This window comes from Saccopteryx bilineata, chromosome 2 (assembly GCF_036850765.1).
Source record: "Saccopteryx bilineata isolate mSacBil1 chromosome 2, mSacBil1_pri_phased_curated, whole genome shotgun sequence".
Taxonomy (NCBI): Eukaryota; Metazoa; Chordata; class Mammalia; order Chiroptera; family Emballonuridae; genus Saccopteryx; species Saccopteryx bilineata.
The window spans coordinates 347,748,717-347,760,720 of NC_089491.1; the positions used below are offsets into that span (position 1 = coordinate 347,748,717).

At 41.1% G+C, this 12,004-nt stretch overlaps 1 protein-coding gene across 3 annotated transcripts in view; it reads right to left on the minus strand.

The window, feature by feature from the left end:
* The window catches only part of DDX42 (DEAD-box helicase 42), a 42,053-nt gene that overhangs the window by 13,643 nt on the left and 16,406 nt on the right, over nucleotides 1–12,004 (minus strand). For 2 of the 3 annotated variants that reach the window (XM_066262621.1, XM_066262622.1), the window contains 4 exons: nucleotides 10,824–10,860; nucleotides 9,866–10,015; nucleotides 3,133–3,237; nucleotides 1,414–1,533 (listed from right to left, as the gene is read on the minus strand). In XM_066262621.1, coding sequence (XP_066118718.1) covers nucleotides 1,414–1,533; nucleotides 3,133–3,237; nucleotides 9,866–10,015; nucleotides 10,824–10,860 — 412 coding nt within the window. The remainder of the gene's footprint in view (nucleotides 1–1,413; nucleotides 1,534–3,132; nucleotides 3,238–9,865; nucleotides 10,016–10,823; nucleotides 10,861–12,004) is intronic. The other variant, XM_066262623.1, reaches the window with a different exon arrangement.

Here is a 12,004-nt window from a genome sequence, read left to right on the forward strand (position 1 = left end):
TCAACCTGGGATGCTGAGGTCCCAGGTCCAAAACCCCAAGGTCATTGGCTTGAGTGCAGGGTCACCATCTTGAGCACAGGGTTGCTGACTTGAGTGTGGGATTACTGATATGATCCCATGTTCAGCAAGAGGTCCCTGGCTCAGCTGGAGCCCCTGCCCCCGTTCAAGGCAGGTATGAGAAGCAATCAATGAACAACTAAAGTGTCACAACTACATATGAACTGAGGCTTCTCATCTCCCTTCTTATCTGTCTTAAAAAAAAAAGGTATAGACTATCCCATTCATATACAGAAAATTCTCATTTTTTGTATAGGAATGAATAAATCTCATATAAATGTGAAACAGAAGCTATTAATTTCATTTATAAATCAGAATTTTCAAGTCAAGGGCAAAGGCATCCCAGTCACTGACTGCTAAATTTGTCTACAGAGAAATCTTATTTATTAAGTTTAGGCCTAATGAACTATTTTCTTCAGATCATATTTTCAAGACATTTATCAGATACAAAACATTTCCCAGCCCTTTTAGCAATTTTTAAGAGTGGTAAACAACTCACTTTGCTCTTTAGGTTTTTGGTTGTTTTTTTTTAAGAGGGATAGAGAGAGGAACAGATAGGAATAGATATGAAGGGAGAGAGATGAGAAGCATCAATTCTTTGCTGCAGCACCATAGTTGTTCACTAATTGCTTTCTCATATGTGCTTTGACCAGGGGGCTACAGCAGAGCAAGCCAGTGACCACAGAGTTTCAAACCTAGGTCCTCTGCATCCCAGTTCAACACTAACCACTGCGCCACTGCCTGCTCAGGCCTCTTTAATTTTTAAGGTTTCAAAAATACTCTTGTATTTCATGTCTGTCTGTCCCCATCCCTTTTATTTAAAGCAAAAGTTGAAGACTAAGCCAAAGAGGGAATTTTTGGACACATCCTATCCATGTCAATACAGTTTTGTACTAACTATTGTTTTATTAATTTGACTTGTTTGTTAAAAAAGTAATAATAGACCCTGGCTGGTTGGCTCAGTGGTAGAGCGTTGGCCTGGCGTGCAGGAGTCTCGGGTTCAATTCCCGGCCAGGGCACACAGAAGTGCCTATCTGTTTCTCCACCCCTCCCCCTCTCCTTCCTCTCTGTCTCTCTCTTCCCCTCCCGCAGCCAAGGCTCCATTGGAGCAAAGTTGGCCTGGGCGCTGAGGATGGCTCTGTGGCCTCTGCCTCAGGCGCTAGAATGGCTCTGATTGTGGCAGAGCACTGCCCCAGATGGGCAGAGCATCGCCCCCTGGTGGGCATGCCGGGTGGATCCCGGTCTGTCTGACTGCCTCCCTGTTTCCAACTTCAGAAAAATACAAAAAAAAAAATAATAATAATAATAATAATTGACTCATTCTACTTCATTTTTCTTTTATTATATTTCACTTACCTGACACTGTATTGGAGTGGGCTGTGTGTATTCAGATTTCCGAATCTGGTGCATAAGTTGTTCATCAAACCCAAAATGAGCAAAACTACTTCCTGGTCTAGGAGGCGCAGCACCAGAGACCTAGAAATAAAGACAACTTCCAAGAATGACTTGTACTTCAAAATCAGCAGCACTGGAAGTTCAACAATACTTACCTGTATCTAGCATTTAGCTTGAAGTACAAAGCAAAAATTTTAAGTCTATAGCTAAATGCATATACTGTTTGAAAATGTAAAATATAACTGAAGTAAAACCTTATATAAAAAAAATCCATGATAAATATTCCTGAGATAACTGTCATATGATTTAAAATGATTAAGTGCCTAGACATCTACACTCAAAATTAGTTTTCTATAAGAAATAAAAATAATGTCCATAAATTGGAAAAAAGGTCATTAATGTTCCTTTTTTGTCTTTTTTTTTTTTTTTTAATATATTTTTTTATTTTTTTTTATTTATTCATTTTAGAGAGGAGAGGGAGAGAGAGAGAGAGAGAGAGAAGGGGGGAGGAGCTGGAAGCATCAACTCCCATATGTGCCTTGACCAGGCAAGCCCAGGGTTTTGAACCGGCGACCTCAGCATTTCCAGGTCGACGCTTTATCCACTGCGCCACCACAGGTCAGGCCCTTTTTTGTCTTTTAACCATTTTGCATAACTATTAACTAGATGGTAAAAAAATAAAATTTACTCGTGAAATAAAATGGACAGTGCACATGAGCTCTAAATATGACAACTCTATACCCACTTGGTAAAAAGATATTATTACCACCTCCATTTTTTTGTCATTCCTAAAGAATTAATGTCTCACTAGTGATGGTCCAGCCACTGTCAAACATTTCTGGAACTATACCCAGGGGAAGAATGAGGCTCAGAACCTCCATGTTGACTCCAACAGTGGAAACCTTTCAATGCTTCTCTGGTGATGCTACCTCTAATCAGGATTTCACTTTAAAGGTATTTTTAAGGGGGGAAAGGGTTTTGGAAAACATAAACATACACACAAATACCCTCAGAAAACAGAAGTGCAAACATCACATAGCAACTGCTATCCAAATCAGACTAGATATAACCATATTACGGGAAGTTTCCCGTTAACATCTAGCAGGACTCTAAACAATGTGGCCATGTGTAACCCAAATGTTTTGGGTAGACAATTTAAACTATTACTGTGAAATTAAGTGTATCCATATTTTTTAAAGGTGTTACTTTTTTCTAATTTTAAAAAAAATCTAGGCTATATGTAACTTGAGAAGCAACTGATCTTAATTTTGAAATATTCTGACTTTACATATTGTTCACATCCACTATCTTGTCTCCTCTTTCTGAAGATGGAGACTTCTACCTTTTATCTCTAGTCCACCCAACACAGCTCTCAGCAAACTGCACTCGATGGAGAAAGATTTGATTAATTTTAAGATCATGATGGCTTATTAAAACACAACATACACAGCTGACTGAACACATTTAGCATGTTTGTCACATGAAAGAAAAATCCTATCCTAAAATAGCTGGAAGACTAAAACAACAAAAACAAGACACATAAGCCCAAGGAATATAATCATTACTTTACCAAAGACAGTTCAAAGACCATTAGAAAAGAAACTCAAGGTTATTTTAATTTGGGCAAGAATGCTACTAATCCTGCACTACCTAACATTAATTGAAGAATGGCTGACTTACCCGCAGGTTGAGCTTATGCCGAAGATCTATTAGCTGCTGTGGGGTGAGGTTGGTTATCTCTTCATGTTCATTGTAAAAATTTTTTTCAAATGGTGGATAGTCAATCTGCAGGTCCAATTATTCAAAGTTAGTCTAGAATTCAAGAGTCAATCCTGTGAGTTTGATTTTAATGCAAAATAACCTTTTACAAATATTACACAAATCAAGCCATAACCAGCTACAGAACAAAGGAATTCACTTATTCGTGACACATATCCCCAATGTACAGCCAGTACCTTTCCCTAACCCCATTTTCAGTATAAACATCAACTTGCTTTCTAAAGAGATTCTTAAGAACACATTAAAGATTTGAACAACCTTGATGCAGACTAAGGAATCTCTACAATGCCAAAGGCCTCAGATATTAAAAAAGCATTTAAAGAAGATAGTCTCCCTATAACATTTAAATGTTTTGTAGTAAGCTGTTCACTTAGCTCTAGATATTCTAAAACATTTCTAATATTTCCTTTGGAAAGAGATCTGTGTTTAGAGGAAGTTCTAGTCTTTTTAAAAACATGGAACTGCCTAACCAGGCGGTGGCGCAGTGGACAGAACGTCGGACTGGGATGCGGAGGACCCAGGTTCGAAACCCCGAGGTCGCCAGCTTGAGTGGCGGGTTCACCTAGTTTGAGCAAAAGCTCACCAGCTTGGACCCAAGGTCACTGGCTCAAGCAAGGGGTTACTCGATCTGCTGAAGGCCTGCGGTCAAGGTACATATGAGAAAAGCAATCAATGAACAACTAAGGTCTCGCAACGAAAAACTGATGATTGATGCTTCTTATCTCTCTCTGTTTCTGTCTATCCCTCTCTCTGACTCTCTCTCTGTCCCTGTAAAAAACAAAAACAAAAAACATGGAACTGTTTACATAACTTTTTTAAAAAAAGAAAGGCCAAGCATTTCCAATTCCAAAGAGGGAAGAAGTCATTTCTGCTACTCTTCATAGCTTACTGTACTAAGAATAAAAACATAAGCAAACTACCACATATGAATTTGGCTAAATAATTTTTTGACAATATGGTATGTCTACAATAACCTTTTTTTTTTTTTTAAGGAGAATTTAAGCCTTTGCTAGGTGGTCAAAAATTTCTTAATTCTGGCCTGACCAGGTAGGTGGTGGCGCAATGGATGGAGCATCAAACTGTGATGCAGGGGACCCAGGATTGAAACCCTGAGGTCACTGGCTTGAGTGTGGGATTATAGACATGACCCCATGGTCGCTGCCTTGAGCCCAAAGGTCGCAGCTTGAAGTCCAAGGTCGCTGGCATGAGCAAGGGGTCACTCGCTCTGCTGGAACCCCCTGGTCAAGGCACATATGAGAAAACAATCAATGAACAATTAAGTTGCCACAACGAAGAACTAATGCTTCTCATCTCTCTCCCTTCCTGTCTATCCCTATTGTCTCTCTCTTTGCCTCTGTCTCCGTCACACACACAAAAATAATAAATAATCTTAATTCTAAATATAGCCTAAAATTAATTATCATTCTGCCTGACCAGGCCATGGCGCAGTGGATAGAGCATCTGACTGAGATGCAGAGGACCCAGGTTCGAGACCTCAAGGTTGCCAGCTTGAGCGCGGGCTCATCTGGTTTGAGCAAAGCTCACCAGGTTGGACCCAAGGTCGCTGGTTCCAGTAAGGGGTTACTTGGTCTGCTATAGCCCCACGGTCAAGGCACATATGAGAAAGCAATCAATGAACAACTAAGGTGTTACAACGAAAAACTGATGATGCTTCTCATCTCTCTCCGTTCCTGTCTGTCTGTCCCTATCTATCCCTCCCTCTGACTCTGTAAAAATAATAATAATAATAAATAAATAAATAAAAAAAATTAATTATCATTCTATGGCATTACCAACAAAAAGGTTTAAAGATTGCTTTCAGCACTATTAATAGGTAGGACCTTCAGTTATGTGATCCACAATGCTGCACTAAGCCATAACAGGATTTTCTTTAGTTCTCTTTATCAGAATGGAAGTTCATAAGGGCAAGAACTTTTGTAACTGTTCACAAATTTTACATGCAAACACGCAACTTTTTGTATTAAAAAAAAATCAGAATGAGAAGAAAGCAACTTATAGGTAGAAGGTGTATCTTTCCCTTACTTCATTCTCTCCTGGCAGTCTGCCTACTGCACTAGGACAACTGTGAATACACCAGAACAGTGAAGTCTGAGTAATCTGTCAAGTATTTCAAATATTTGTATTAAGACGATTGTTTGAAGTACTTTTTTTTCCTTACTGAATGTTCACTCTTTATCATGGATACTTCCTCCTAGATCAGGTTCAAATATTTAGTTTCATCTGCCACATGTAAAATAACAAGGCATTATGTGGTAGCATCTGTGCAAAAGGAAACATTTATATAAATGAAAAAACCAGTAGTACTCAAAACTTTTTAGTCTCAGGTAACCCTTTACACTTAACAAAAAACACAAGTTTCATTTATGTGGGTTATAGCTATTGATATTTACTGTATTAAAATTAAAATGGGGTCGGCCTAGCGTGCGGAGGACCCGGGTTCGATTCCCGGCCAGGGCACACAGGAGAAGCGCCCATTTGCTTCTCCACCCCTCCGCCGCGCTTTCCTCTCTGTCTCTCTCTTCCCCTCCCGCAGCCAAGGCTCCATTGGAGCAGAGATGGCCCGGGCGCTGGGCATGGCTCTGTGGCCTCTGCCTCAGGCGCTAGAGTGGCTCTGGTCGCAATATGGCGACGCCCAGGATGGGCAGAGCATCGCCCCCTGGGGGGCAGAGCACCGCCCCTGGTGGGCGTGCTGGATGGATCCCAGTCGGGCGCATGCGGGAGTCTGTCTGACTGTCTCTCCCTGTTTCCAGCTTCAGAAAAATGAAAAAAATAAATAAATAAATAAATAAAAAATTAAAATGGGGAAAAAAATTAAAATGGAACACAAATTTCTATTATTTTAAAACCAATAAACCCATTATACTTTAACATAAATGGTTTAATAAAAATAACTTTATTTGGTAACATTTTCCATTTTAACAAGTATCTTTAATGTTGCCTAACCAGGTGGTGGCACAATGGATAGAGCGTAGACCTGGGATGCTGAGGATCCAAATTCAAAACATCAAGGCTCCCAGCTTGAGCACTGGCTCATCTGGTTTGAGCAAGGGGTCACTGGCTCAGCTACAGTCCCACGCTCAAGGCACGTATGAGAAAGCAATCAATGAACAACTAAAGTGCTGCAACTACGAGTTGATGCGTCTTATCTCTCCCTTCTTGTCTCTCACTTAAAGAAAAATAAATAAATCTAATGTCCAACAGAAGAAAATAGTTCCTATGGCAGGCAAATTGTTGTGATATGTTGCTTTTAGCCCAGGAAGAAAATCTGGCCTCACAAAGACATGTGGTTGGAAAAGGGAAGAAAGTATTTATTTACAGCCTTTCCAAATTCTTGTGGATTCTTATTCTTCCTCAATACTACACTAAAACTTGACAAGAGGTAAATTCTTTTGTGTGTGTGTGTGTGTGTGTGTGTGTGTGTGACAAAGACAGAAAGAGAGATATTTTAGGGACAGGGAGAGAGATGAGAAGCATCAATTCTCTGTTGTGGCTCCTTGGATGTCCACTGATTGCTTTCTCATATGTGCCTTGGGGGGGGGGAATGCTACAGCAGAGCAAGTGCCCCCTTACTCAAGCCAGTAACCTTGGGCTCAAACCAACAACCTTTGAGCTCAAACCAGTGATCATGGGGTCACGTGAATGATCCCATGCTCAAGTCAGCAACCCCATGCTGAAGCTGGTAACCTTGGGGTTTTGAACCTGGGATTTCTGCATCCCAATCCAACACTTTATCCACTGTGCCACCACCTGGTCAGGCAAGAGGTAATTTCTAAAAGGTTACTTTTATTGTGTAATCTGAAACCATATCCTGAACTTTTCACATTCTGTCAATCTATAGGTCTATCATGTCCTTTGAATAATCTTTGTTCATGCATGATTTTGTATCATGTACACTGGCCATTTGAAAATACTGGTTTACTGAAGTAATATATAGATCATTCAAATGGCAAAAATTCATATTAAACACACACACAGACAAGAAAATTCACAGTTATTACCATTAATTTCATTACAAAAGACTTTAAGTATGGCCTGACCAGGCGGTGGCGCAGTGGATAGAACATCGAACTGAGATGTGGAGGACCCAGGTTCGAGACCCTGAGGTTGCCAACTTGAGCGTGGGCTCATCTGGTTTGAGCAAGGCTCACCAGTTTGAGTCCAAGGTTGCTGGCTCGAGCAAGGGGTCACTTGGTCTGCTGTAGCCCCCGGGTCAAGGCACAAATAAGAAATCAATCAATGAACAACTAAGGAGCCGCAACGAAGAATTGATGTTTCTCCTTGCTCTCCCTTCCTGTCTGTCTGTCCCTATCTTGGACTCTGTCTCTGCCACACACACACACACACACACACACACACACATAGGACTAAGTATAAGAAAGTTGTTGGACCTGGCTAGTTGGCTCAGTGCTCAGTGTTAAGAGCGTTGCCCTGGTCTGTGGATGTCCCAGGTTCAACTCCTGGTCAGGGCACACAGGAAAAGTGCCCATATGCTTCTCCACTCCTCCCTCTCTCAATTCTCTCTCTTTTACTCCCTCCCTCCCCCTCTCTCTCTCCAGCTCCTGGCTCAACTGGAGCAAGTTAGCTACGGATGCAGAGGATGGCTCCATGGCCTCTGCCTCAGGTGCTAAGAGCTCCATTGTTGAGCAACGGAGCTACACCCTAGATGGACAGAGCTTCACCCTATAGGGAGCTTGCTAGGTGGATCCCGGTTGGGGCACATGCAGGAGTCTGTCTCTGCCTCCCCTCCTCTCACTTAATAAAACAAAAACAAACATAAAAACCTGTCACTCACTGCGGTGAATATGTTTCCCAAATCCTAATTTTTGTTTTAAAGTTTAAACTCCTATCCTTGGCATTAAACACTTTTAACTTTTTCCTTAAAGTGTCATTCCTTTTCTCAAGTGAAAACGTTACTTGAAAAAAGCAGCTAGTTCAACTTACAACTCAAACACCTATGTGCTTTACTTGTATTTCCTTTCTGTGACACAGAATAAGACATGTAATATAAGGATCAAGACTTAATAGTTTTTACTGTTTCATCAGTTTATTGTTTGTTTTATCTGTGGTGATTTGGCAGGAAAGAATATATTGACTAGTAGAACAGTTGGTACCACCATCTTGACTCATGTTAAGGTCTGAGCAGTTTTATCTACCATTGCTTTCAGCCACTGATGCAAATGCTGACGCAGTAGACAAAAGGCAAAAATCTTAGCATTACTATGAAAGTTCTTTTGACTTTATAGAATTCCTGAAAAGATACTTCCAGGAGTTCCTGGACCACACTTAGAGAATCACTGTTCTAGATTCAGGATCACTAGGATATGCAAGAACTTGACCTATATTTAACTTCAATGAAATAATGAATTTTTTTCAAGTGGGTATACTCATATCTTCATTTCCTTTTCCTAATTTAAGGAACCTGTAATTCCTGATACCTCTTTGAAACAACAGTCTCTTATCTGCTACTGATCTGGGAGAAATAGTAAAGATTTACAGCAACTAAAAAACAAATGTGGCCCTGGCCAGTTGGCTCAGTGGTAGAATGTCGGCCTGGTGTGCAGGAGTCCCGGGTTCGATTCCCGGCCAGGGCACACAGGAGAAGCGCCCATCTGCTTCTCCACCCCTCCCCCTCTCCTTCCTCTCTGTCTCTCTCTTCCTCTCCTGCAGCCGAGGCTCCATTGGAGCAAAGTTGGCCCGGGCACTGAGGATGGCTCTGTGGCCTCTGCCTCAGGCGCTAGAATGGCTCTGATTGCGGCAGAGCGAAGCCCCAAGATGGACAGAGCATCGTCCCCTGGTGGGCATGCCCGGTGGATCCCGGTAGGGCGCATGCGGGAGTCTGTCTGACTGCCTCCCCGTTTCCAACTTCAGAAAAATACAAAAAAAAAAAAAAGGGAAAAAAACTCTCCCACAATGCAAGCCTAGGGACTCATTTTGAAAGGAAGATGGAAAGTGACGATCTGGAAAACAAGTACAATTACTTGGAAAAAATTTCTCACATAAAATCAGATGTGAACATGAGATTCAGCTGAACAACATAGGCTATAAAGCCTTGATCTCTCCTAGCGTGCAGAGGACCCGGGTTCGATTCCCAGCCAGGGCACACAGGAGAGGCGCCCATTTGCCTCTCCACCCCTCCGCTGCGCTTTCCTCTCTGTCTCTTTCTTCCCCTCCCGCAGCCAAGGCTCCATTGGAGCAAAGATGGCCCGGGCGCTGGGGATGGCTCTGTGGCCTCTGCCTCAGGCGCTGGAGTGGCTCTGGTCGCAACATGGCGATGCCCAGGATGGGCAGAGCATCGCCCCCTGGTGGGCAGAGTGTCGCCCCTGGTGGGCGTGCCGGGTGGATCCCAGTCGGGCGCATGCGGGAGTCTGTCTGACTGTCTCTCCCTGTTTCCAGCTTCAGAAAAATGAAAAAAAGAAAAAAAAAAAAAAAAAAAGCCTTGATCTCTCAGTAACTTTTTGACTCGACCACAGAGCTGACAAGATCCCAAAGAACAAATATTTTCATGATATAAGGGATAAAGTCAGGAGCATTCAGACACTGAGAAAACCTCAACAGTAAAGCTAAAGAAACCATATCAGCTTGACACAATCAAATGCAGCAAGAAACACCATACCTCTGAATGATCAATGGGAGGAAGAGGATCAATGATTTTTTTGGAAGGTGCAATTGGATTTCCATCACTATCATATTCCAAATTATCTTCCTCTTCCTCTTGAACCACACCAGCAGTTGGGTTCTCTGCCATGTACCGAAAATAAGCTTCCTGCAGGAAAGCACAAGAACATAATCATACCAAGTACAATTGGAAACATATCTGCTCCTGTAATTAGTGCACATAGTGTACCAGATGATTGCAGTTTAAATACCTACCAAATAAGACAAGACTTTTACTAGCATTGATTCCTTTAACAATACTAGTACTTGGTTGGACAATCAGAAGAAATGAGTGAAACAGTACTATGAAATGATTTAACTTGTTTAGCAGAAAACTTACAAATCTGTCTATTCTACAGCTTTCTTAGGGTTGGGTGTCCCCCTACCCTGCCCAGAGCTGTGGAACACATGCTGTGGCTTTACCAATCCAAGTTAGAAGTTGACACTGCTTAGAAGGGCCACAAACCTCACTTTAGTTCCCTTCTCACCATCCCATAACTGAACAATGAGAAAAAAAATACTAAAGGCAGTCATTAATGTTCCATCTTGAAATATAAGAATCACAAACAAAACCCCTAGAAAGAGGTAGAGATTAGATGTTGCTAGAGGCCATCAATAGATCACACACTACTCCTTGATTTATGAGAATAAACATTTGTATTAAAAAATCAAGCTAAATAAAGCTCCTATTAGTTTTTGATGCCATAGTTGATCAAAAGCTCCATCTTCAACATGGAGAAAGCTATGTGAATCTTTATATTACCAACAGGTCACACATGTAGAAAAGGAGCAAGTCAAATGACATTCCCTGTTGAATATTAGGAATGGCCATTTCAGTGAAGGCAAGCTCTAGCTTGTCTCCAGTATAGACTTTGTGGGGTAAAAATAAAAGATAGAAATACTGCATAGGAACTCACTTGGTCATCTTCCTCTTCAATGTCATCTCGAATACCCCTGGAAAAACAAGCGGAGAAACAAACTTCCCTGCAAATGTTCCACATACCCAGCTCCATACTTATAGCAGATTAGTGTTGAATTCCATACAGAACAGGAACTCTCAACACTAATAACAACAAAGCAGCAATAAGCACACTGGAAACTATCCATCCATCATGTATGTGTAGTTTCACTTTACATGCTGCAGTTTGCATTTCTTTTAAATAGAGTGATATGTACCCCCAGAAATATCAATTAATAACAAGGGTATAAGGAGTAAAAACTTCTGAAGATATATACCCAAGGAGCCTAGCCTTGTCAACCCCATACAAAAAACACAGTTGCAAAAAAGCATTTTACAGTAAAAAAAAAACAAAAAATGTCGTTTTTGGTATACACTAAAAAGGAAATTACAATTTTCTTAATGTCCCCCCGAGTTTCTCACTCTGGAGTAACTAACTGCATTCAGTTAGAATTCTTGGGAACAGAGAGAAAAACTCAATAAACTCTTTTTAAGTCTGAGAATAAAATCCCTTGGCTTTCACACAGAGGAGACGAGTGCTACTTGCTGACTCTCTCAGGAACTATAGAAAGTATGGTTGCTTAGTTTCCACAACCATCTCTTTCTAATCAGACTCTCTGCCTATCCTAGAGCACTTGCTATTCCTAAGGCAAGCTACCCCACCAGTGTAGGGCAACTAAAAGAGGACACAACACACGGTAAGCGCCAAAGAGAGGGTTAGACATCCTTATGGCACAGGAACCTTGGGGGGAGGGCCTGAAATACTGACTGCCAAGCAGAGGGAAAACTATAACCAAGCCTACTAGTGTCTGGTAGGAAAGCCTTAACAGAAGTGTATTCAGCAAAGGATTGAGATGAATTCTCTTTCCCATTATATAATGTATTTCAAGTTCTGACTGATTGCTAAAGCATAGTGTCACTCCTTAAATTAACTAGACTTTACTATTTATCAGTAATATACATAGTTTATTAATGACACAATCATCATTATTTCTCATAATCAATCTTATAGGCATTAACCTATTTTATATTAATTATACAACAAAACTCAGAACAATGAACCCAAACGAGTAATTATGCTCTCTTAAATCCCAACATAACTCATTCCTGAGTCTACTAAAAAAACACTACAATACCAAA